This window comes from Ictalurus punctatus, chromosome 25 (genome assembly GCF_001660625.3).
Source record: "Ictalurus punctatus breed USDA103 chromosome 25, Coco_2.0, whole genome shotgun sequence".
In the NCBI taxonomy this organism is placed as follows: Eukaryota; Metazoa; Chordata; class Actinopteri; order Siluriformes; family Ictaluridae; genus Ictalurus; species Ictalurus punctatus.
In genome coordinates, this window is record NC_030440.2 from 15108927 (window position 1) to 15135441 (window position 26515).

The 26515-nt window shown below is 40.0% G+C and overlaps 1 protein-coding gene across 2 annotated transcripts in view; it reads left to right on the forward strand.

Moving 5' to 3' along the window:
• The window catches only part of tbc1d32 (TBC1 domain family, member 32), a 51735-nt gene that overhangs the window by 17392 nt on the left and 7828 nt on the right, over window positions 1–26515 (forward strand). Inside the window, exons 19-32 of one of the 2 annotated variants that reach the window (XM_017456526.3) lie at window positions 622–760; window positions 1884–1971; window positions 2822–2940; window positions 3622–3741; window positions 4873–4961; window positions 9911–10033; window positions 10267–10375; window positions 10596–10689; window positions 13101–13226; window positions 14275–14358; window positions 17282–17351; window positions 18176–18291; window positions 23380–23534; window positions 25564–25704. In XM_017456526.3, coding sequence (XP_017312015.2) covers window positions 622–760; window positions 1884–1971; window positions 2822–2940; window positions 3622–3741; window positions 4873–4961; window positions 9911–10033; window positions 10267–10375; window positions 10596–10689; window positions 13101–13226; window positions 14275–14358; window positions 17282–17351; window positions 18176–18291; window positions 23380–23534; window positions 25564–25704 — 1573 coding nt within the window. The remainder of the gene's footprint in view (window positions 1–621; window positions 761–1883; window positions 1972–2821; window positions 2941–3621; window positions 3742–4872; window positions 4962–9910; window positions 10034–10266; window positions 10376–10595; window positions 10690–13100; window positions 13227–14274; window positions 14359–17281; window positions 17352–18175; window positions 18292–23379; window positions 23535–25563; window positions 25705–26515) is intronic. The other variant, XM_017456529.3, reaches the window with a different exon arrangement.

Below are 26515 nucleotides of genomic sequence, written 5' to 3' on the forward strand. Positions count from 1 at the left end.
CTGTCATGTTTCTATGATAATATTTCAGTAAGTTATAAACTGAAATAGAAAATATGTCCCATATTTGGTCTGTTTGCGTCTGGTCACCCTGCTTCTAATACATTATTGTTTCTATAGTAACAACTAACATAGAGATTTGTCTGGGTGCTCTGCGTAAACATGGGCAATTGTTGATATGGTGAAGTTCTCTGTAAGGAGATGTTTTCTTTGCATTTATTGAAGGAGTCTCCAGTGTCAGCGCTTTCTAACAGTCAGAGGTAAAATTGTATCTGGACATATTACAACACGAGAAGGTCTTCAGGACAGAGGGCTTTCTCAGTAATGAGACAAGCTGAAATTTTTGTCTTACATAAAAAAAAAAAAAAAAACAATAAACAAAACAAAAAACAGGAATAAACTTTTTTTCATGAATGTCTTGTAATCTTTAATAACATTATGTAATCATTGGCAGATGTGCTGTTATTGAAAAACAACCTACTTCAGGGCAGCATTACATTTTGCACATTTTCCTTTGATTCATATTTTCATTGTATTTGTAGTATTTTCATTCAGGTTTTCTAACGTTTTTAAATTTTGCATAAAAAGCTTGAAACTGGTTTCTTATTCATTGTGAAACTGCAGAATGGCTTGGGAGGAGATGCTTTTGGACAACCTGCTGAACTTTGCCGCCACTCCTAAAGGCCTGATGCTTCTTCAACAAACCGGAGCCACTCATGAGTGTGTTGCCTACATGTTCACCAGGTTCACCAAAAAGCTCCAGGTACAGAGAAAACCGTATGAAATCTCCATGAAAACAATTTCCATGGGGTGTACTTCATTTTTTCAAATGAATAAATGTGTTAATTCTCTAAACAATCAATTTAACAGGGCACACCTGTTAGGTACCACATTCTAACTTAACACCTCTGGATGTAAATATATGGAAAGTAAAGCTGAAATTCTGCGCTATTGTCTCATAATCATCTTCTGATCGCAAACACAAATGTCTTCAATGTAAGTGAAATCAGTAGAATGAAATATATAGTGAAAATCAGTCGAATTGGCCTTCCTGTTCCAATACTTTTGGCAGGGACTGTATGAGCAGTACGGTGGCGTAGTGAGTAGTGTTGCACCTCACAGCTCCAGGGTCCTGGGTCTGATTCTGAGCTCGGGTCACTGTCTGTTTGGAGTTTAGCTTGTGTTCGCACTTGTTACCTCCAGGTTATCCGGTTTCCTTCTTCTGTCCAAAAACATGCCAATAGCTGGATTGGCTACACTAAATTGCTCATATGTGTCTATGCATGATGCCCTGTGATAGACTGACGTCCAATTTGGTGTGAATTCTTGGTGTGACGTCCCATTTGGTGGACTTTACAAATTAGGAAATGACAGGTTATTTCTCGTTTTCATTGTAGACTTCGCCATTTCTATTGTTCTCGCATAGCAGTATAACGCAATATAGCATAACAATATAACCGTTAAGATTTCCTTATCGTCCCTTGTCAGAGGTCTTTATCACTACCATATCTGTAAATCATTATATCATACATTATGTTCCAGCTTTTATCACAATTATGTCTCAGCCAACCATTTATTTTCCCAGACTGCATCATGCAACACTGCCTGAAACTCATGCACAAAAGCTATTACTACTTCTTACCAGCACAATAGTTCACAGCAATGTGAAAAGTAATATGCAGTATTATTAGTTACCAGGAGACAAACTCTCCATGTGTGGCGAAGTTTTCTTTTTCTTTTTCAGGATCATCAGTGAATATATTCTCCCATACTGCTGCTTTACTCACAGTGTTCACATTAAAGCAATAGCAATAGCAGTAGCCTAAAGCCAAAACAGCTATCATCTCTTTCTGTTCTTATATATCTCTTCTGCTTCTCTCCATAAGGTGAGCAGGTGTGAGAAGTTTGGCTATGGGGTGATGGTGACCCAGTTTGCAGCTACATCCCCAGGCATTGTTGCTCTGCGGAGCTCTGGTAAGTTATTCTATATTATAACTTTATATGAAGAGAACAGATTTGAAAGAGATTATCTTCTTATTTTCTCTCTGTCTCTACAAATATATATATATATATATATGTATGTATGTATGTATGTATGTATGTATGTATGTATGTATGTATGTATGTATGTATGTATGTATGTATGTATGTATGTATGTATGTATGTATGTATGTATGTATGTATGTATGTATGTATGTATGTATGTATGTACGTACGTGTGTATGTATGTATGTACGTGTGTGTGTGTATGTTTGTGTGTGTGTGTGTATCTTGATACAACTTTGTGCCCCCTATTTACAATAAATAATGCAAAATTAAAAATAATAATAATAATATGGTTTCATTTGACTTATCGTCATGTTTACATTTTCTTATACGACAGCACTGTTGAATACTTGATTCTGATTGGTTAAGAGTTGTTTTGATTAATTTTCTATGACAGTCAAGCAAATCACAGGCTTACATATGTAAATGCACTTGTTTTAAAGCGATATCGTTTCTATAGTAACAACTCGTTCACCGAGACTTGTATGGTGGACACTCTACAAAATCTAAACCTAATAATAACTCATTTTAAAATGTGACTCTCCAGGAGTGTCCAGTGTCAGCACTTAAACATTTCCTGACACGTCTTCAGGACAATGGAGTTTGTAATGTCTCTGGAACATTTATTTATTTTTTTTTTGGTCTTATTAAATTGAAGAAATAAGAGACACTAGTGAGGGTTTGAGGGCATTATCGGCTCCGATAGTATCGGATGAGCGCGTCCCTAGTTTCCATGCAGATCTATTGGCGTTGCTAATCTATAAATGTTCCTCACAGGTTTTATCCAGGCCATAGTGGTGGAGTTGTGGTCAGCACTCGAGTGTGGCAGAGAGGACGTGAGAGTCGTCCATCCCAAATCCATCCCAATGGAGCCCATTGACAGGAGTTGCCTCAAAGTAAAGCCTTTTTATCTTTCACTCGCTCTTTCGCTGTGTTAAACTAGATACGCTTTATGGCCAAAAGTTTGTGGACACCTGACCGTCTCACCCATATGAGCTGTTTGAACATCCCATTCCAGATTGCGTTATAATAGCCTCCACACTTCTGGGAAGGCTTTCCACCAGATTTTGGAGTGTAGCTGGGGAGATTTGTGATCACTGAGCCGTAAAAGCGACAATGAGGTTGGGTGAGGAGGTCTGGGGTGTTCACTCAGTGTTCCAGCTCATCCAAAAACATGTTCACTGGCAAACCATGTCAACTAGGAGTGATGGTAGTGATCAGGCTAGCTCCACCTCTGCTGTTCAGTTACAGTGTCTCTACAAATGGCCTCACTCTAAAGACATGGATGTACATAGTGTGATGGGATCATGATGTGCTGATTCTTGTATGGACTGTCGGTGTATATGCAAGCTGATAGGCAGCGACGTAGCCCCTTGTAGAGACGTCGTGTGTGTCTGTGAGAGATGCATGGTTCAAAGACCCTTACTGCTTTCATTCATAGTGTGAAATATTAATGCTGCATGACAGCGGTACATCAGAACGTAAGCAGCACGAAAGAAACATGTCTTTGAAATTCCAACTGTTCTTTACAGAAGATGAGAGTGCCCTGTGTTTGAACTAAACTTTTTTTTTTGTAGTCCTTTCTAACACTGGTGAACCTGCTGTCCTCCCCACATGCTGTGTTGGAGCTGCTGGGACACCAGATGCTGCCCAACAAGACAGAGTACAGCCTGAGAGAAATGCCCACCTCCGTTATTGTGAGTGTCACAGTGTCACACACAGAGCAACACTTATTGCACAAGATAGACTGCTTTCATTCTGACAGACAGGCCTCCCTCAGGGCTTTAGATCTGGCAATAAGTAAGAGACATTACCCATAACAGTGCCTTGTTTATGTATGGAATAAAACGTTTGGCCATTTGCGTTTTAAAACTTAAGGGAACAGCTTTACCAAGTGCTGACCCTGGCATATCATCAATTACGCACGGTTTAATCTGCTTATGGGGCCATACAAGTCCCTGTGCAAGTCACTGTTATAGAAAAGACTATGTATTAGAATGAGGGCATGAATATAAACCTTGCAACCGGCACTACTGTCAGAGCTGAAATTAGAGGAATTTTATTTAGCTTATTTGCACGACAGATTCATGTGCTCACTTATACACATACAGTATACATATACGGTATATTGGGCTGATAGTTAATAATTCCACTAACCAACCCGAATAAATTTTATTGACAATTAGCATAGATTGTATAAACTCTACGTTGAGTTTCGACATGAAATACATCTTTTTTTAAAACAATATTTTTTTTCTATCGTTGCTTGTGTACAGGCAAAAGCCCAAGAAGGAAATGTAACGTTTCCACTGAGGTTAGGTCTGACGGCGAAATGAGCTGCGCTGAAACAACATCAAGACTTAGTCATCCACCGTGATAGATTGAGTTCAATCCTAGTTAACAACTGTTTATTGACTGCCACTGAAATATGATTCAGTCAACAGTAATTCAAACATAGAACTGTCAGCATAAACTATACAGCATGTTTGCAGAATGATCTCAAGCAGACTAAATAACTCCACTGTGCATTCCGCTGTGCCTGTATTTAATAAAATAATAACTTCTAAGCCAGCCACTTAGAAATAAATGTTCACCCTGGCCATGGTATTAGTTGCAATTACAGTGCAGGTCCCCAATTTTCTAGTCTCCTGAACTACCTACTCCTTCATCACGTCTCAGATATATGGCTTATGGTAGTAAACGAATAGACATACTGTACTCTCCATCAGCTTGACATCTTGCCATGAGAGGGCAGGCTTTGACCAGAGATGAGTTGTGTACCCCTGAATTCCAGCATCAACTACTGCCTTTGTCTTCTCTCCCCTCAGGACGTGATGGACCGCCTCGTCGTTATTAACTCGGATTCCAAAATCCACTCCCTGTTCAACTACGAGCAGTCACACACATTTGGCCTTAGGTACAATCGATAATTCTCTTTCAGCTTCTTCTCCATGTCTCTATCTCTCTCTCTGTCTCTATCTCTCTCTCCTTCTCTCTCTCATTCTGAATGGAATGAAATGAGAGAGTACAAAGGAACGGCAGCACCATTTAGTGCAACATTATCTGATTAGCCCTTTTTTGCTCCATTTATTCTCTAGCTCTTTAGATCGATGAGCTCCTGATTTGGCTCTCTGTGTTTGCTATGCTATGATTATATCAGATAAAAGGATTTCACATTAGATAGATCAGTGTTTGAAAGGATGTAAAATTGACCAATGTTCATTTAAAGTAGAGTTGGAAAAACCTGTTTCCTTGGAGTATCTGCTCTAGGTAAAGCTCATTCATCCTTGACTGCAGATGTAATTAGAGCTGGAGCAGAACTTATTTATATCAATAAAGAGTGTATTAATGTTTTCACTGTTAGGGTGATATACCACCGTCCTCCACATTTATTGCTTCATAAAACATGCCTCTGGGAGTCTACAGACTCGAATAGTTTAGAGGTACAGCATGTTGCCTGCACCTAGACATTTCTGAAGGTGATATACCCCTATTAAACCCAGCGGCTGGGCACGGTGTCCTGGACCAGCGCCATCTCGGTGGGTAAAATCTTGTGACCCGTTTTCATGCACACACTTTTTCCTAACTGCCTCCTACATGGAGGCACATGGCACTTCTGCAGAGTGTTAATTTGACAGCAAGGGTGTTATGTTCTGGGATCGAAGTTCCTTTGCTGGGTGAGATGTTTAATGAATGGTGTGGGCGTGTGTGATGGGATGTGCTATTGTTTTCTTTTGTGCTTTTTGAAACGTTATTGCTTTTCTTGCGATTTGGCCTCCTTCATTTACCAATCCTTTCAAGTCCCGTTGTTCGTGTTAAATTCATCCGAGTATCATGTGATTTCCAACTGTGTGCTTTCGTGCTACTAATCATGGCACAGGATAGCACCATGATGAGGCATTATCTCCCCCAGAAGGACTGGTATTACTCTTGTATGGGGTGGTACATCTCTCCAGAAGACGTGCTTAGCCTCCCCGAAGTAGTATTGTGAAGTTCTCCACAAACGGAGAGTTCATCCACCCTGCATAGAATGTTTAAGCCTTCCCAGCAACAATGCTGAGTCTCTCCGAAGTATGGGTTAGTCTCCCAAATAAATCCCAAGAGTTTTAGCCACCTGAAAATGGAGTTAGCCAGCACAGATGAAATGTTTAATCACCCCAGAAGGAGTGTTCTGACATTCCAGAAGTATTGTTGTGCCAGACTGGGGGGAGTGTTCAACCACCCCAGAAAAAGTCTTCAGACTCCTTAGAAGAGTGCTTAGCCACCTGAGAAGGACTGTTAGCAATCCTAAACTGAGTATTGAGCCTCATTGAAGGAGCTTTTAGCTGCCTGAAAAGAAGTATTAGCCACCCGAAAAGTTTTAGCCTTCCCTAGAAGGAGTGTTGGGCACACCTGAAGAAGAATCACCAACCATCACCAACCATCACCAACCATCCCAGAACAAGTGTTCAGTCCCCAAGAAAGATTACTGAGTTCTCCATAGATGGGAGCGTTCATCTGGAAGTAGTATTTGGCCTACTCAGAAAGAGGACTCCGTCATCCCAAAAGTGTTTTGCTGGAGGGTGTGTTTTACACAGAATCCCTCCTTAGGTGGACTGTTAGCCACTCAAGAGTTTTGCTCATCCTCAATGAAGGAGTGTTACACCAGGGGGGTTGCTTCCCCAGAATCAATGTTAAGTACCCGAGGAGGGGTGAGCCTTCCCCCGAATGATTGTTGGGTAACCCAGATGGGGTGTTAAGCCTCCTAAGAAGAAGGCTTTCTCTTACCCTGAATGATTGTTGGGTAACCCAGATTGGGGATTAAGCCTCCTCAGAAGGAAGTTTATCTTCCCCTGAATGATTGTTGGGTAGGCCAGATGGGGGATTAAGCCTCCCCAGAAGGAGGGTTTTTGCTTTCTCTAAAGCAGGGGTGGGCAATCTTATCCAGAAAGGGCCGGTGTGGGAGCAGGTTTTCATTCCAACCAAGTAGAAGCCACACCTGAATCTATTGAAAGCCAAGATCAACTGATTGAAAAGGTGGAATCAGGTGTGCCTCCTGCTTGGTTGGAATGAAAACCTGCACCCACACCGGCCCTTTCCGGATAAGATTGCCCACCCCTGCTCTAAAGGAAGGTCTGTATAACGTCCCCAGAATGAGGGTAAGCCCCATCGAGAAGGAATGTTAGCATCACAGAACGAGTGTCCAGCCTTCTAGAAGGAGTTTACCTCTTCTAGAGGAGTGTTTGCCTCTCAAAAAGAATGGTTGGCTTCTTGAGAATAAGTGATTTTAGCCACCTAAGAAGTGGTGTACAGCGACCCTAGAAGCAGAGCAAAGTATCCCAGATACTGTAGGTTTCTGCAGTTTCTAAGTGCATTAGGTACCCCAGACGGAAGGACCTATCTTCCCTAGAAAGAATGTTGAGGACCCTAAAATGGTGGTAGTTAACCTAGAAGGAGTGTCTAGCTTACCCAGTAGAAGTGTTCAGCTCCCCTGGAGCTCACCTGGGAGTAGGTGTTAACCACCTAACTAGAATATGTCCCAGCCTCTCAAAAAGACTTAGCCATTTCCTAAAGGAAAATATTTTTATTCCCTACTTTTTTGTTAAGTCCTGTTCTTTTGAATGCTGAGTATCATTGCTTTGTCTTGTCAGATAATGATCCAGCTGAAATAATGCATGAATGCTCTTATTTATCTTTAAAATAATCCAAATGACTGGAATTTGAAACATGAATACAGTAACACATGAGGAAGCTGTAGGCTGGTAAAGGGCTCGCAGGGTTGTATCCCACCCGTCACGTCTGACTCAGCGACTGAATGTGTCGTTACACTGGAGGTGTCAGGTCTAAATCCGCCTCTCAGATATTCATCATCTCACACCGATATACTTTCCTTCCCACACATCAACATAACATTTCTCTGAATGTAAAAACAGGTTGTTGTCTGCTGAGTTTCTTATCTTCAGCGCCAGTGAGACCCAGAGGAAGTTTAAGATATTGAGGACGAGGGCTATCAAATAACCCAGTCAACTAAACTGTGTGATTATGCAGCTTGTATGATTGCCTTCAAAATACGCTCACTTGCAAAGATTTTTGTGTTAAAATTACTGTAGAGTACGCAGTGAATTATGCAGAATATACAACTAGAAAGTGACTGATACTTAGATAACAGATAGCTTAAAGCAAATAACAAAGACAAGTTAAATCAATACATGTTGAAGAAAGGCATCACAGGATTAGTTCAAGCTCAAGAAAAGTTCACTCCATTCTAACACCCTGATTAACTAAGATCCCAAATAACCCATGCTCATTTGTATGTTCAAAGGGGTACATTGAAAATCCGAAAAATATTTGTTCTTGATAGCCAGGGTAACAATTTCAACAATGTATACAGGTGCATCTCAAACAATTAGAATATCGTGGAAAAGTAAATTTTTTTCCTCCGTCATTTAATTCAAAAAGTGGAACTTTCATATATTCTAGATTCATTACACAAAGTGAAATATTTCAAGCCTTTTTTTTGTTTTAATCTCGATGATTATGGTTTGCAGCGCACGGAAATCAACAATCCAGAAGTTATAATACGGAAATGTGGAGCTGAGAAGAACTCTAATCAGATAATTAACTCAAAACACCTGCAAAGGTTTCCTGAGGCTTTAATCTCTCAGTCTCAATCACAGGGAAGATGAAAGTCAATGCTGCATTTCATTAGGAAATCAAGGTCCCAGAGTCTGGAGGAAGAGTGGAGAGGAACAGAATCCAAGTTGCTTGAAGTCCAGTGTGAAGTTTCCACAGTCAGTGATGATTTGAGGTGCCATGTCATCTGCTGGTGTTGGTCCATTGTGTTTTCTCAAGTCGAGAGTCGATGCAGCATCTAACAGGTGATTTTAAAGAACTTCATGCCTCCATCTGCTGATGAGCTTTATGGAGATGCTGATTTCCTTTTCCAGCAGGAAACTGGCACTGCCCACAGTGCCAAAACTACTAGTAACTGGTTTGCTGCCCATGTTGGCCAGCAAACTCTCCTGACTGTTGTATTGACATGTATTGTCAAGCGGTAAATGAAAGACACCAGATCCAACAATACAGATGAGCTGAAGGCCGCTATCAAAGCAACCTGGACTTCCAGAACACCTCAGCAGTGCCACAGACTGATTGACTCCATGGCACGCCACATTGATGCACTAATCCGTGCAAAAGGATCAAAGCCCTGATCGAGTATTGAGTGCATGAATTAACATACTTTTCATATATATATATATATATATATATATATATATATATATATATATATATATATATATATATATATATATATATATATATATATATATATATATATATATATATAGTACTTTATTTCAAGTGTTGTGCTATAGCTTGCAGAATCCTCCTAGCGTCTGTTGCAATGGCCAGGACACTGATTTAGCCTTACTCTCTGTGAAGAGGTGGATTACTCTGTAGACTCCTCTCGAATCAAGCTTCAGTGCCATCGTTAGTATCCATTAGAGAGAGAGAAATCGGAGTCTCACCACAACTACACCAGCTCACCCCCGCACCCACCACCCACCTACACACACTTATTCAGAGTTGCTCTAATACTTTCCACTCATATAAAACGTCCTCAAAGCCAAAAGTCCAGGCTTTTATCATTTCACTGATCTATTTTACTTCTGTGTGTGTGTTTTTTTTGTTGTTGTTTTTTTAATGAACAAATTGCAGCTCTAAGTAGTACTTTGGCTTTGATTTGGATTTCTAAAACTGCACAATGGTCTTGCTTCTATACAATCTTAGCAGCAATATTACCTTAGAGACAAACGCATGCATTTTGTTTTTCATTTTCTTTATTTATTTTGAATTGATCAAACCCTCCCTCGTTTCCTCCTTTAGACTCCTAAGTGCAATATGCTGTAACCTGGACTCTCTTCTGCTCCTGGAGTCTCAGTATAAACTCTCAGACGTTCTGCTTCAGAGTCAGAAGGACAACATGGTCGAGTCCTCAACTGGTCAAGAGTATGTGCAGAATTCTTAGACACTTAATCCTCTTCAGTCTTTAGCATGGACAGTCGTAAAGAAGGAATAAAATGGGGCATGCTGTTATGGGTAAATAATCAATAACAGGGTGGGGCAATGCAGCCTGACACAAATCAGAGTTACTCTTACCACCCTGGAGTCGATTATTTTCCTATTTTTCTAAAAATAAATAAATAAATAAAATAAATAAAACACTTTTTACTGTTCTGTAGTGAGTTTGTCATCGATGGCCTGTCTGTGGAGAGAAACCACCTCTTGGTTCGGATGAATGTGATCGGTGGCCCATCTGAAAAGAGACTTCCTTCCAGAGCACTGCAGAAGGTTATAGTGCTCATTTTTCCGGATATGAGCTAAATCAGATATTAAACCATACAGCGATTGGCGCCTGTTTTCTTTGCTTTCTTTCCTATAAATGGTTTCCTATTTATTCACTTTGACCCCTAATTTTATCCATGGTAGTTCCACTGCTTTTGCTTCTATTCATTTACAGTGATAGTGGGAGCAAATAATTGTTGTTAACTATTGTGCATCTTCCTTTCAGGGGAATGATCCCTACCCATGGCCGATATTCTCATCCTACCCTGTGCCCACATGTTACACCCTCGAAATCCCGAAGACCTCCTGGACTAAACAAGGTAAGAAGCTACTGGTTAAGCACTAGTTTCTTCATAAGTGTTCTAGCAGATTTAATTTCCACCCATTTCTGTTTTTTTTTTTTCTCTCTAGTCACTTGGTTTTACTTAGTCTAATATTCATTTGTTTAGTGTAGTATTTGTTTTACTTGTTGTTTTGTGTACCACTATTCCAAAGCTATAGCTGCAGATGAAGAGCCTCAGTTAATGCCCACATCAGATATCAGAATGGGTGGAATGTGATTTCTGTCAGTCTGACCATGGCATGGTTGTTGGTGTTAGATGGACTGGTTTGGGTTTTTAGTGTAACGCCTGATCTACTGGGATTTTCCACACACAACAGGCTAAACATCCAATGAGTGAAAGCTCTGCGGTCAGAGGAGAATGGCCAGATCGGCTCAAGCTGACAGGAAGTCGTCTACAGTAACTCAAATAGCTACTCTTTACACCCTGAAATGCATCTCAGAATGCACGACATGTTGAACCTTGTGGTGGATGGGCTACAACAGCAGAATACCGCATGTGGTTCCACATCTGAGGCTGATACTTTGTGAACATGAATTTTTCCTTATAGTTTCCTGTAAACTGTTTCTCTCTCTCTCTCTCTCTCTCTCGCTCTCTCTCTCTCGCTTTCTCTCTCCATACCTGACCATTTAAAATATAATATAACTTGTCCTATCTCCTCTAAACAAAACATAATTACTTTCGTAAATGTTTGATTACGCTTACGACTATTGCCCGTCATTTTTAAATACTTCATCTATCGACATATATTTATGCTGTTTATGTCGCTGAGTCATCTTGTAAAATTTACCTCCGGACCATGAATCGATCGTTTGACTGTTGCTTTCCACCAGACTCGGGTGGGGTGGAGTCAGTAAAGAAGAAGCACGTACTAGTCATTTGTTAAAATCTCTGATAACGAAGGTTTCTTGGAAACGCATGCAGAACAAGCTCGTACGTAACATGCGTCCTTCGTTAAGTTGTATGTTATTCATCAAGATTCATCATTTTAGGGAAAAGCACCCCTGGTCAGTTCTTTCATTTCAGGTCTAAATTTTCTGGCCCAGAAATGAGCTCCACTCCCAGTCAGAACAACGCTGCTCAGTTACACCACGTTGTTAACAATTCAATTCAATTCAGTGTTATTTGTATAGCGCTTTTAACAATGGACATTGTCTCAAAGAAGCTTTACAGAAAGATATAATCACAGGATAGAGATTTTAAGTGTGTGGATTTATCCCGATTGTGCGAGCCGGTGGCGAGGAAAAACTCCCTAAGATGATCTGAGGAAGAAACCTTGAGAGGAACCGGACTCAGAAGGGAACCCGTCCTCATCTGGGTCACAACGGATAGTGTGAGAGTAAAAGAAAGTTCATTATGGTTTTTATATGAAGTCTGTTTGTTGAAATAGTCCACTGTTCACTAAAGGACTGCAAAACTGCATGTGGTAATTACAGTCCAAGCGGTACCATCCTAAGCAATCTAAAGGCTGTAGCCTCCAGTTGATGAGAGCTCCATCCAGAGGTAGGGCATCAGGATGGATCAGGCAGGTCCGGAGAACAGAAAGGGTCAGGATCACTGGCATCTCCATAAAATCATGTGTTGCTCGACAGAAGGGGAGAGGGAGAGGGAGGTAAAAAGAAAACAGCATGCATAGTTCAGCAAAGGGGTGGAGTCAGTTAGGAAGGACAAAGCTTGAGAGTGTATTTATTGCGATTAGAGTTCCCCTCACAAGCAGCTGAGGACTTAATTCTCAGTCCTGGGATTCAAATGGGGCTTCAAACTAATCACTAGCTCAGACTCATAATTGCGGAGTTGCCACTTTTCGTTCTATGGTAGGCTTTGTTTAATTGGTATTAAATCCCGATAAAGGGATAACACCAGCCGTGCGTTTTGATATTGATGTATGGAGTCACATTCATATATCAATGTCGATTTTTCTCCTTGAAAAGGGGAACATTAAGCAGGCACATCTCTATCTTAAAATCATTTCTGAATGTAGATCAGTGAAGCACCCCTGAGGTAGATATCCGTAATTTATACAGAAGTAGTAGTAAAATATCTACAAAAAATTCTTTCCGTGTTTATCGTTCGGTTCATCCCTTATCTGCCGTCATGTCAGCGTATCTGTATTTCAAAGTTAAAGCTGTCTCAACATTACACGACCAAAGACTGCTGAAGCAAGTCAGCTCCTGAGCGTCACAACTCCTGATTTATTCAGTTTTGTCTGGCAAAACATTTGTAAGGCAAAGAGCATGGCGTTTCTTGTCTTATCAAAGGTCAGGCTCAGTTGATTGACTGTAGCCTCCTTCGTAAGTCAGGACTGGTTTTAAACCTCATAAAGTAATAAGAAATCCACGAGTATGTGAAAAGGACTAGTTTTGTCTCGTGTCGCTTGTGAATCTCGACAGACTCGGAGGTCAGCGCTTTCCTGACGTCCTCTAAAGATGGCGAGAGAGATGAAAACTGGATGGAGAACTGCAGGAGACACTTGTGCAAAGCCATTACCAACAAATCCAGCACTCTTACAGGAAGTGGTAAGCGCTGACATTTACGCGATGTATGAGGATACAGCATGGTGCAGTTGTACAGGGTCAGTCATACTCGTTGCCAAGATTAACACAGTAAAGCTCGGTTTACTGTGTGCGATTTACAGCCCGATTTTGCCATCACAGACGAAACTCACACGCTGTGGGGAAAAAAAATTATTTGGTCATGAGTTGAAATTTGGGCTTGCCATCCAGTTCATCCCTTTCACATGACAGCCAGGGAGTTCGAAGGCTAACACATGCTTCCTCTGAGACACGTGAAGCCAGCCAATCACATCTTTTTGAACTCAGGGAAGCATCACAGGGAAGTATAATACGCTAGGAGGAAAGCACTATCCGTACTCTTCCGCATAGAAAAGGCTCACAGAAGCCTACAGTTCGCTAGTGTCTCTGTGATTGACAGGAGAGAGAGAAAGAAAGAGTATGCCATCCTTCCCTTGGCTCCCTTGACTCCTGGCCATGTCAGAAATTTCTGAATAAAATCTCAGAGTGTGAGAGGACAGCAGGCTGGCAAACAAACACCGCAAATCCTCCACTTTGCCTATTGCGCAAGGTGTTCTACAGAGATGTGTCCTCGGCACTGTCCTCTTTATCAATTACACGCTGCACATTGTCACATGAGTCACCATCAGGGCCTGAGTTTTCATAGTTACGCTGATGATGTTCAGATCTATATTAGCTCTAGCTCCCGAATTGTGACATTGCAAAATTGTCTTGACTACATTTGGGATAAGATGGAAACATTTTTTTTTTTCTTTAATAAAGACATCATGGTAACACTTTCTATGAAGCCCATATTCATAAATCATTACAACTGCGCTTGTAATTCTTTTTACGTTGCTGATGATTCCTCGTAAGTACAGCACGTGGTGTTATAATGAATAGGGACACTTGCATTACAACGCATCAGCACATTATAAGAGGCTTTATTAGAGTTTCTTTACCGAGAAACTTTACCAAATTAGAAAGAATTATAAGTACAGTTATAATGAGGTTTGAATATGGACTTACTGTAGGTTGTGGACTGTTTCCGTAGTGCTAGCCGATCTTCTGGAGAGAGCAGTGGTGCATCTCTCCTCCTCCCCACCTCACTGCTTCTTCCCACCTGCAGAATATAAAGGTCAGTATTAAAATGAAATCACCAGTCAGTTACAGGCTCCTTTTTCTTTAGTGCTCTGCTATAAAATTTTTCTTAGGAGTGAATAAAGACACTGAAGAGTTCTTTTCATAAGTAAATCCTTATGAAAGTTTTATCCCCCCCCTTTCTAAAAAAAAAAACAGAATGTCCAATTGTACTGGATTTTGTTCCTAATAAAGCGGACGGTACATTTTATCACCGGCCACTTTATTAGGAACACATGTACATTTATGCAGTTATTTAATCAGCCAATTATGTGGCACCAACTCGGTGCAGATACAGGTCAAGAGCTTCAGGTAATGTTCACATCAAACATCAGAATGGGGGAAAAGTGGGATCTCTGTGACTTTGATTGTGGCACGGATTTTGGTGTCAGATGGGCGGGTTTGAGTATTTCAGAAACTGATCTCCTGGGATTTTCACACACAACAGTCTCTAGAGTTTACACAGAATGGTGTGGAAAAACAAAAAACATTGAGTAAGCAACAGCGGAAAAATGACCAGACTGGTCTGAGCTGACAGGAAGGATATCAAATAAGCACTTTTTACAACCATGGTGAGATAGAAAAGCATCTCGTTAAATTACATTACATCACAGCATTTGGCAGAGGCCCCTATCCAGAGCGACTTACAGTTATCTCATTTATACAATTGAGCAGTTGAGGGTTAAGGGCCTTGCTCAAGGGCCCAACAGTGGCAGCTTGGCAGTGCTGGGATGTGAGCTCAGAACCTTCTGATCAGAAGTACAACATCTTAACCACCACAAAGCACAACACATTCCCCTGTGTTCTCAGAACACACAACACCTCAAACCGATCATGGGGACAGACTACCCGAAACTGGACAGTTGAAGACTGGAAAAAGTCTTTTTATTTATTTATCTGATCTTCACCTGTCCAGTTTGGCTGACAGGTGTAAAACCTGATGTGGTCTTCTGCTCTTGTAGCTCACCCACCTCAAGGTTTGATGTTTTGTGCACTCTGAGATGCTTTTCTGCTCACCACGGTTGTAAAGAGTGATTATATGAGTTACGGTATCCTTAATGACAGCTCGAACCAATCCAGCCATTTTCCTCTGACCTCTCTTATCAGCAAGGCGTTTCCCCGCACACAACCACGTGTGTGTGTGAATCCCAGCCGTGTAAAAATCAGCCATTTCTGAAATGCTCAAACGAGCCCATCCGACACCAACATCCATGTCATGATCAAAGTCACAGAGAGTGGATGGTGAATGTATATCCATTTTAGCAATCCTTTTTTTTTTTTTCTTTCCTTATGAAAAAAAAAAAAAAAAAACTTTTTGTGCTGATATGAAAAAAAGTGCCTCACATGATGTACACACTGTTCCCAAAACAACATCCTCCAGTTCTAGCTGGTATCAGCTAGTGTCAGTAAACCAACGCACATTACATCATCGTCATTGTCATCCATGCCTGTTTTTTGTTTTGTTTTGTGTTGTTTTTGCTTGAACCTCAAATCCCTAAATAACAACCCGATCGGTTGGGAGGTAAAAACTCTCTCAAAAAAAAAAAAAAAAAACACAAACTTGCAAGTGTACAAGCACAATAGATTATTTTAATAGGATTTTTTTTTTAAAAAAAAAGAAGAATTAGAGATTGGACATCTTTATAAACTTCTGCTTAAATAATGATCTGATCAGCGCTTTTAAATGATTGATTCGTAGAAAAGTGTTCTTTTTTTTCCATAGGAAAGACTTGTAACATGTTCTGCGGAGGTCATATTTACAGTAAACTGTGAACACATTCATATGATGCTATAACTCGTTCATAAGGCATTTCAGAATTGTTTAATAATACATTGTAAACTTTGTGATATTATGTCTGAGATTAGTGCTTATATATATATATATATATATATATATATATATATATATATATATATAATGTGTGTATATGTATATGTGTGTGTGTGTATATATATATATATATATGTATATATATATATATATATATATATATATATATATATATATATATATATATATATATATATATATACACACACACATATACATATACACACATTATATATATATATATATATATATATATATATATATATATATATATATATATATATATATATATATAATGTGTGTATATGTATATGTATATGTGTGTGTGTATATATATATATATATATATATATATATATATATATATATATAAATACATATATATATATATATATATATATATATATATATATATATATATATATATATACATACACACACACACACACACACACACACACACCACCTTTATAGAATGTGTTACCAGCTATTGTTTTGACATATGTAAATAAAGATGATCTATTATTCCATTTTAATTAACATTCACACTACAGACTGTCTATAATACATTCTTTCTGCCACTCACTTGCTCTGTCTTTCTTTCATGCATGCCTTTTTAACTCCGCTGGTAATATGTATTTGCTTCATTTCTTAATCGGTAATACACATTAACCAGCCATAACTGTGGAAATTCACTTAGCTGCGTTTTAAGCCATGCTCTCCTGTTATCTGGACCACTGGCTGTTTGAGACTGACTGACTGCACTGAGACAGACGCATTCATTTGCGTTATGTCATCATTGCACTCCTGCCATTGTTCTAATATTAATGAGGACAGAGGAGTGGCTTCATAATCACATCAGAGGGCTCATTTCCCTCTCACCAAGGGCATTTAACCAATTAAGCGCACTCTTAGCCGTGATGAATGGACGTCGCCCAGATGACTGTACAGTTCTGTGCTGCACAAAGCGTTGAGGATGATCCTGTCAGCTGAGCATCGTTACTGCCTCTGCTTTTGTGAGCAGCATGCATGGTTGGCGTTGATAGCACCATAAATGTGCAGTAATTTCTCTTTACTTTGTCTTTTATAGTCGTGGATCACGATATAAAGGCTCGCAATCTGACGCCTGTGGAACAGATGGGCTGCTGCATGGCTCTCAGGTCGGTGTTTCATCCCCAGGAGGAAAATCTGCTGTTTCTCCATGAGAGCTTCCACAATGAGCAATGAGATCATCACAGATTCATTACAGCAGGCTTCTGCTCTAATCTATTGCCTTTCTGTGTAGATCCGGCAGCATAATTAAACTTGCAGCGAATTATTTAGTAATTTTCTTTAAAAAAAAAAAAAAAAAAAGGTGCCTGGACCCCTATCTGCTTATTATCCTCTATTTATACCACAGTGCTGCTGAATTCTCAATTCTGATTGGTCAGAAGGTGTTGATTAATTTTTCATAACAGCAGCTCTGACTGTAGTTCTCCAAGACGTTATCATTTCTGTGTCACTACTTATATGGACATTTTACCTGTTCTCACTCTCTCTTTATTTCTCATTTATTTATTTAGTTATTTATTTATTTATTTTTTCTGATTGGTGGAGGGCGTTGTGCTTTTTTCAGTAGCATGAAAATATGTCGTGTTTTTTTTTTTGTTTTTTTTTTGTTTTTTTTTATAAATATATTGCTATAAAGAACAACATGATCACAGACATTCCACAACATTAAATACAACTATAAATGGATAAAAAATACAATATTTTGTTCTGAATTTAAAAAAATAAATAAAAAATTGCTGGCAGTTACAGCATTCACTATAGTTGAATATGTTTAAAAAATAATAATAATAATAATTTCATCCAGAATCTTTGTTCTTCCAGAAACATGACTTACTCTATGACACATTTTGTACTCCGAGTGCTATGACAAGTCTTTTAAACATATTTTAGAGTCATTGCGTAGCTGCTAACTTTTATGTGCATGTCTCTGTAGGTATGGCTTACTGCTGAAGTTAGTGAGAGAGGATTCAGAGCAGGATCTCTGTCTTCTCATCAAACACTGTCAGGAGTTTCTGTCTCAGCAGCGCATCACAATCCAGTCTGATCTCTGTATCCTTTCTGCTCAGGTTTTACTGTGGGTTTCTCTTACAGTGCTGTGAAAAGGTATTTTTCTTCTTCCGATTTCTTCTGTTTTTGTGGATATTTAAATAGTTTTAGAGCTTCAAACGAGATACGGCATAAAACATAGGCAACCCGAGTAAACGCAGAGTACAGTTTATTTTTTTTATTTATTTTTTTTTATTATTATTCTTATTGAAGCAAAAAAGTTATCCAACTCCTATCACCAGTGTGAAAAACTAATTGCCCCCTTAAACTTAAAATCTGGTTGTGCCACCTTTAGCAACAATAACTACGACCAAACGCTTCCGGTAACTGGAGATCAGACTTTCACTTACTTCTAGGACTAGGATTTACTCCTATGCTTTGGATCGTTGTCTTGCTGCATAATCCAGTAGCGCTTGTTTCAATTCATGGACTGAAGACCGGACATTCTCCTTTAGGATTTTCCATGCTTGACCGTAGGTATGATGATGTTTCTGTGGAATTCTGTGTTTGGTTTTCGGCAGACGTAACGGGAGCGCTGTCTTCCAAACAATTCCACTTTCTACTCATCAATCCACAGAACATTCTCCCAAACGGTTTTGAGGATCATCAGGGTGTGTTTTGCCAAAATTCTGACGATCCTTAATGTTCTTCTGGGTTAGCGGTGGTTTTCACCTCACCACTCTTCCATGGATGTCATTTTCCCCCAGTGTCTTTCTGACAGTGGAGTCATGAACAGTGATCTTTATTGACGCGAGGCCTGTAGGTCCTTCGATGTTGTCCTTGGCTCTTTTGTGAATTGTTGGATGAGTCGTTGCTGTGCTCTTGGAGGAATGTTGGAAGGTCAGCCACTTCTGGGAAGGTTCACTACTGTGTAGATTTTTAAGATTTGGAGATAACGGCTCTCACTGTGGTTCTTTAGAGTCCCAGAGCTTTTGAAATAGCTTTGTAACCCTTCCCAGACTGATGTATTTCAATCACCTTCTTCCTCATCATTTCTGGAATTTCTTTCGACTTTGGCATAGTGTGTTACTGGATAAAACCTTTTAACCAACTTCATGCTGCTGAAAAAGTTCAAGGTGTTGATTTGATTGAACAGGGTTTGCAGTAATCAGGCCTGGTTGTGTCTAGTCCAGCTGAACCGCATTATGAATGCAGTTTCATATGTTGGGGAATTAGTAACTACGGGGGCAAATACATTTTCACACAGGCCCAGGTGGTATTGGTTCACTTTTTTTGCTTCAATAAATAACATTATCATTTAAAAACTGCATTTTGTGTTTACTCAGGTTGCCTTTGTTTTATCTTAGATTTTGTTTTAATTTCTGAAACAATTTAGTACGAGATAAACACAGAAACAGAAGAAATCATACTTTTTCGCAGCACCGTAAATCTGTTATACTGTAGGACCAATATATTATTGAATAACAAACAAAAAAACGCAACAGTTGCTTGAAATGATAATCCCTGCTTTTATATTATATTTCCTCATATTATTATATTGTTTCGTTTGGTAGCTGACTGAATAACACAGTTGCAGATTTGAGGAAAAACTCTTGATATATCGGGCGTGTTTGTCCTTCTTTTAAAAAAAAAATTGATTTTTTTCCCCCCAGGCTCACAGTAATTCACAAACACTTTTAGCACTAAATTCAACTTCAGATGGTCCAAAGAAGTCACTAAAACCACATCAAGAACGGTCCCAAATGGCTGCTGCTGGAGTTTAACTGCACAGTTGAGTTCATATGTTTTGAAGTATTGAATGGCGAGCTTTTAAAAGCATATCATCTTGTTCATGTGGGTGTTGCAGTGATTATGGAGTTAGCGAGTGATAGAGACTCATCTTCTAGCAGAAATAGCACCACAGATCAACTGTGAATATCCTCTGTGAGCCGTGTTGGACATCCACATCAAACAGTAAACGCTCTCTCTAGCCCTCATGTCTGTTTGCTACAAACAAACTACAAAGCCACAGCCATTCTAGGGTTCAGTCAGCTATGTATGTAAGAGGGCTGCCTAAATGTAAATATCTTACAATGCACTTTTTCCCGATCTGGGCTTGTGAGAAAGACGGGCTTGCCTAAACAGAAACATTCTTCAGACTGAGCTTGAGGTAATAAGGATATTTTTTCTGGCCTTAGCATGTTTTGTTTAAGTTTCATCATTACCCAATACATATCCGTAGCTGTCCCGTAAACTTTGCGTCATCCTTTGCTGTCTTCCAATTGGTGGATTTTAGACGCGAGTCGTAGCAATAGTTAGACAAGATTTTTGTCAAAAATTTTGGTACTTTGTCGTTAGATGCCTTTGGTCTCAATGGCTCTAAATTAGCCGTCCGTGGGCACGACACGTTATTCATTTTAAGACCGCCAAACTTAGCTCACGACCAAAGGATTCTTTCATGAACCCAGCAACAAAATATCCATTCAGTTTATACATCCAATATTTTCATTACCATATCATTACCATTAGGAATTTCATTATTAACTTTAGGACGATATGGCAGTTCCAGACCATTCCTAATTTTTGTTAATGAATTTTGTTGCCTTTTCTTGTCTGTGTACACTTGGCGGACAAACCACAGCCCACGTAAAAGTTGTTTTTTCCGTCGTTTGAGGTTAAATGCGTAATAGTCTTGATAACTTGTGTTGACGTGTCGTAGTGAAGCCGTATCTTAAGATAACTCCTTGCATTTGTGTATGGTAAAATATTTTCTGGTTTCTATATGTAGCCTATGGGTTTAAAATAACAGCGCAGTACACACTGGATAAGTACTAGCTGTGCTGAGCTCAGCTGTCACTATGGTTACCAGATGAGAGATGCGTTTTGCCTGCTGTGTGAAATGCTATGCTGAGTGGGTGATTTCTGACCTTCCGTATAGAAACTGAAGAGAAGCCGGCGGTGCTGAGAGTTTTGTCACCTATAGTGTGAAAATATGCATGTGTAGGCAATATGGCAAACTTTTATTCGCCCAGCTTTTGCCTTTGAAAAGGCACCCCGGGAATCAAAGCGTCATGCGGTCTATCTTATATACAGTCTATAGTGTATAGATGTGCATGCGTAGAGTAGGGCTGTAGGACTCGAGTCCAGTGTCAAAACGTTGTTGGACTCGTCTCGGTCTGTTTGTTAAAAAATAATGTTTTCTTTTCTCATGCACAAAGTTTGACGAGAAGTAATTCCTTTTTCTAGAAAACAGACTAATCGTTGATTCAATGATGAAATGAAGCCAACTAGCCTTGAAAAAGGATTTGATGGTTTTTGTTACTGTATTTTTATTTTTTTAGATCTTGAGGTCTTCCTTTGATCTTGGATAATCCTGGCGTTGGATTAGTCTTGGACTTCACAATCGCAGTACAGCTCTAGCACACAGTGCGTGACGGTCTACACCTAAAACGGATCAGCAATTTATTCATTCAGAGAACAGTGTATAATAATTATAGACCTTGTTTCAAAGTCTAGTGTAATGGAATGATCACAAACTTGAATTGTAACAATTTATTATGCAAATTTGGTCCGGTCATCATCAAATTTGATGTCCAGATGCTCTTGAGAATGGGTTTTAAGAGAAGAACTAAGAAAAAGAACATAACATTTGTTCCACTTGACACAATATCATGATTCTTTGTTCTTTCGATTCAGTTATTGTGTTAAGTACAACGTCCTGTACATAAAGTGTATTATAAAGGGCGACGTTGAACTCGAATGAAACCCGTTTTTTCCGCGTACAATTCCAGTCCGATCATTATCACAGTTGAATCAGATGGCATTAAGTTTGGGATTTTTTGAAGCTGATAGCAGACATGATGTGTCTCTGTATCTTAGCAATGCTTTTGTCAGATTGAAACCAACCATGGTCACTGTGTAATAATGTTGTGTCATTCCACCACTAGTTTCATCATGGAACCAAGGGAAATTCAATTCAGTTTGTATAGCACTTTTACCAACAGCCATTGTCAGAATGCAGATGTGGATTTAGTACCCTAATGAGCAAACCTCAGGTGACAGTGATGAGGGGGAAAAACTCCCCGAAATGACATGAGGAAGAAACCTTAGAGGAAACAGACTCAAAACGGAACACATCCTCTTCTAGGTGAAACCAGATAGTGGGAGTATGCATCATTACAGTATTCAGGTGTGGAAGAGTAAAGACGAACGCTACTAAAGTGTGCAATATGAGCAGATTGTGAATAATTGTTGTGGGATGAGCACAGGAAAGTGTTTGAGTACAGCAGCAGCACTTGGGTACAAATCTACAGTATAAAGGTGAGATTAGACTGATGCAGTGCTGGGACTTGGGCATGAACTGTTTGTGTTAAGTCTTTAGGGTATTCATGTGGGAACCTTGAGTAGAAAGCCACAGAAATTGAGACAGAAGTGCAGAAGAATAGTGACAGGATAAATCAAGCAGGTTTTGGAGAGTGCGAGCAGGCACTTTGCAGTATATTCAAAATTGACGCCGTATTAAATTGTTGAAATATTTACAGAAAAAGAATGAACGTGCGGATCAGGGCAGAGTAGCGGCTATAGTATAGGGGGAAAAAGCTTCAAAATGAACATAAGACATATGCGTACCTGCTTCAACTGAGTTCCTGTTATTCCTTACTTGTACAAATAACCTGGAGAGTATATAGAACATGATTTTTATTTATTTATTTATTTTTTTTAAACCAATTGATTAAGGCATGACCTTAGCAAAAGCGCATTAAGTCGCTGAGAAACCCATTTGGAAAATGGGTTCTGGTCTGGTATACTGGAATGCTTGTTTGTGTTTGGATGCACCTATTCTTGTCATTTTATAGACACTCTACGGGCCAGTATAGATCCTGGGGGTGGAGCATGGGCAGGAATCATTAGAGACCTAATATCGAAATTAAAAAAAAAAAAACGAAACTAATGCACCTTTTTAATGATTATCGTCCCACATAAATAAATCTAAAATATATGATGAAATGTTGGAAATTCTAAATCCTCATGAACTTTTGACCAGGAGAGTTGTCCTTTGTAGTCTTTAGCATGTATTATGCATTTAGAGAAGGAATAAGTCATCATGCAGGAATAAGGAGCTTGACACTTCCTTGACCCTTGCTGCGTGAGGTTATCTGCAGGGCGGTTACCCTGGTCACGACTGGCTCTCCTCCACCATTTTTCTTCTGATGGGCGGAGACGTGGGCCGCTCTCTCAGCCTGCTGCTGCGTTTCTCACGGCTGCTGACTTCAGCCTTCCTCTGGCCGCCTCGAAGCTACAGATCCGTAAGTCCATCCTGACCAGCCCCCCCGTACTAACATGGCTCACATGAGCATGAGCGTTATTCTGGCTGTCTGGCTGTGGTTTCAGTTCCACATCAGTCATGCCTTTCCTTGTTTCATATCCTCTTCTGTTAATGACTAGATGCACTCTTTCTTAATCCCTGTGTGTTATTCACATTCTCAAGTTCCTCCTCCATTCACTTGGGGGAAATCAGAAATGGAGTAATTGTGCAAAGTACACCCTTGAGTGTGGGGTTTTTTTTTTTGTTTTTTTTCCCCCAATTGTGATCTGCTGTGTCCCTCTTGTGGTGTGACTTGTAAGGACTAAAACACGTAAGGGGGTGATGTTATAGAAAAAATTATCAACAATGCAGCCCAACTTAAAGCATAATTACTGTTACCATTCCCACGTGCTTATTTTCCAATACGAGCACATCCTGAAGTGTTTTATTCCTCTTATACCATTGCCTTTTGCTGACAAATAGGATTTTCAGTTAATTCATTTAGTAAAGCATGACATATCATACTTCATATCTGTTTATAGTTATATTTAATGTTGGTGAACGAGAACAAGTTTACTTCTGTTATCACTAACCTTGTAGCAGCTATAAACAGTTGTTCTTGAGGGTCTCTTGGAGACTCTTTCCAAAAATGCTGAATAAAGTCGGTGGATTAGTGGTTAGCACGTTTGCGTCGCACCTCCGGGTTGGGGGTAGAATCCTGCCTCTACCCTGTGTGTGTGGAGTTTGCATGTCCTTCCCGATCTTCAGGGGTTTCCCATGGGTACACCGGTTTCCTCCCCGAGTCCAAAGACATGCGTTGTAGACTGACTGGCATTTCGAAATTGTCCGCAGTGTTTGAATGGGTGTGTGAGATTGTATGTGATGGGTTGGCACCCCATCCAGGGTGCGCCCTGGGATAGGCTCCAAGCCCCCTGTGACCCTGTGTAGGATAAGCGGTATGGAAAACGGATGGATGGACATGGAGCAACCGCTAGAAGTCCTGGTGTAAGTTGTTACCACAGAACGGATCATTTATTAGAAAGCCAGCACTACTATCAGAACACCAACCGGCTTTGAGAATTCAACAGCACTGTGGTATAAATTCACTTAAATCTCCTCTCACAGTCACTTGCTCCTCGTAAATGCCATCATGTTGTGTACGTAAAACATGATGAGACCACTCGCACGCACCCAGTCACTTTTCCCACAAATTTGAAAGATAGTTCTCCATGCTCGACTCGGCTAATAGCATCTCGGCGTGTGTGTTAAACAGTAATGCCCCATTAAGCCAAGTTTGTCTACCTGATTGTAACCCTACACTGCTGTGCCACCAGCGCGAGAGTGCATGCAAATCCGAAAGTGTAAAGGACTGAGAGAGAGAGAGAGAACGAGGAGAGAAGGCACAGAGTTCACACCATGATGCGAATCTCTAAATAGGAACACGATCCTCCACACAGCATGGTGCGTGTCCCCCCACACCCTGGCGTCACTGTCAGCAGTGTGAGCGTAGAGGCAATATTAATGAAATGCGTAGGCTTCCCTCCGAGCGCTGCATGAAAAAATGGTTCTTCTCATACAGCCACAGGAGTAATGCTCTGCTTATTACATCTTACACAAGCATCAGTAACTCATTTTCACATTAACTTCTTACTTCTTTAACTCAAATCACTCAAATTATAAATGTGTGTGTGTGTGTATGTATATGTATATAGATAGATAGATAGATAGATCACTCACTCACTCACTCACTCACTCACTCACTCACTCACTCACTCACTCACTCACTCACTCACTCACTCACTCACTCACTCACTCACTCACTCACTCACTCACTCACTCACTCACTCACTCACTCACTCACTCACTCGGCAAATAAAAGCTCCGGTGTGTTGACACGTACATAATGCATCATAAACAGTTCTTGGTAGTATACTTGGACCTACACAGCATTCTGGGTTTATGTTGTGTTGCACATCAGTATCCACACGGATACTCTCACAGCTGTATTAATAAAATCACATTTTCCTCAGGTGCACATGCCAACAGACATGGCTCAGTCGGGTGTCCCCCCTCTCTACTCCTGCACTGCTCACTACGTGGAGATGCTGCTAAAAGCCGAAGTGCCTCTGGTCTTCTCTGCATTCAGGATGTCCGGCTTCACTCCCTCACAGGTAGAGTAAACCTCACACCTCGCACTCTGACCTCTGCAGCCCCTTGCAGTGGCTCTCAGGGTTAATGCATATTACCGGGACACTTCGGTTGTTCTCTCACGTATGCATTCTGTGTTCTGTAAATAAACGCTCTTTGTTTATACATGGCCAGCAAAAAGATTTTGCGCACCCGATGTTTTAGATCTGTCTTGAGAGTCGTGATCTGATTCGGAATGCGCCACAATCTGAACAGACTTACCGGTGCCTTAGCAACAGTCTAAATAAAAAGCCACACTTTGGAACAGACCTTGTTTTCAGCTGTATAGGTTTTCTCACTGCCAATTTGCACATTGGAAGTTTGTCATGTTTGGTTTCCTGGAGCGTAGACTTCCAGCCACTGCACTGCAGAATGGTAAAGGGCCGTGGCTCCTTTGTTCACGGCCCTCAGAACCCCTTCCTCGTGGCGGTGAGAGTATTACGTAGCCATGCGGGAGAATACCAATTTTGACTTAATTTTAAATGATCTAAAATGTGGAAATCTAACCAAAGAATAGATAAATGAACTGAATATTCTTATTATTATTATTATTATTATTATTATTATTATTATTATTATCCAGTTTTGGACAAAAATGGGTTTCTATGCATGTAACATACCTGGCATGCCTGCTTTAAGGAACCATATATTTATTTTTTCATCCCATCATCCTTATGCTGGAATTAAACAGACAAATTTATTTCATTTATTTATTATTAAGCATGAAAGCCCTAGTGAGAAACTATCTGCTTATTATCAATAAGAAACTGCTTTCGAGACATTTTTGGTAAACGA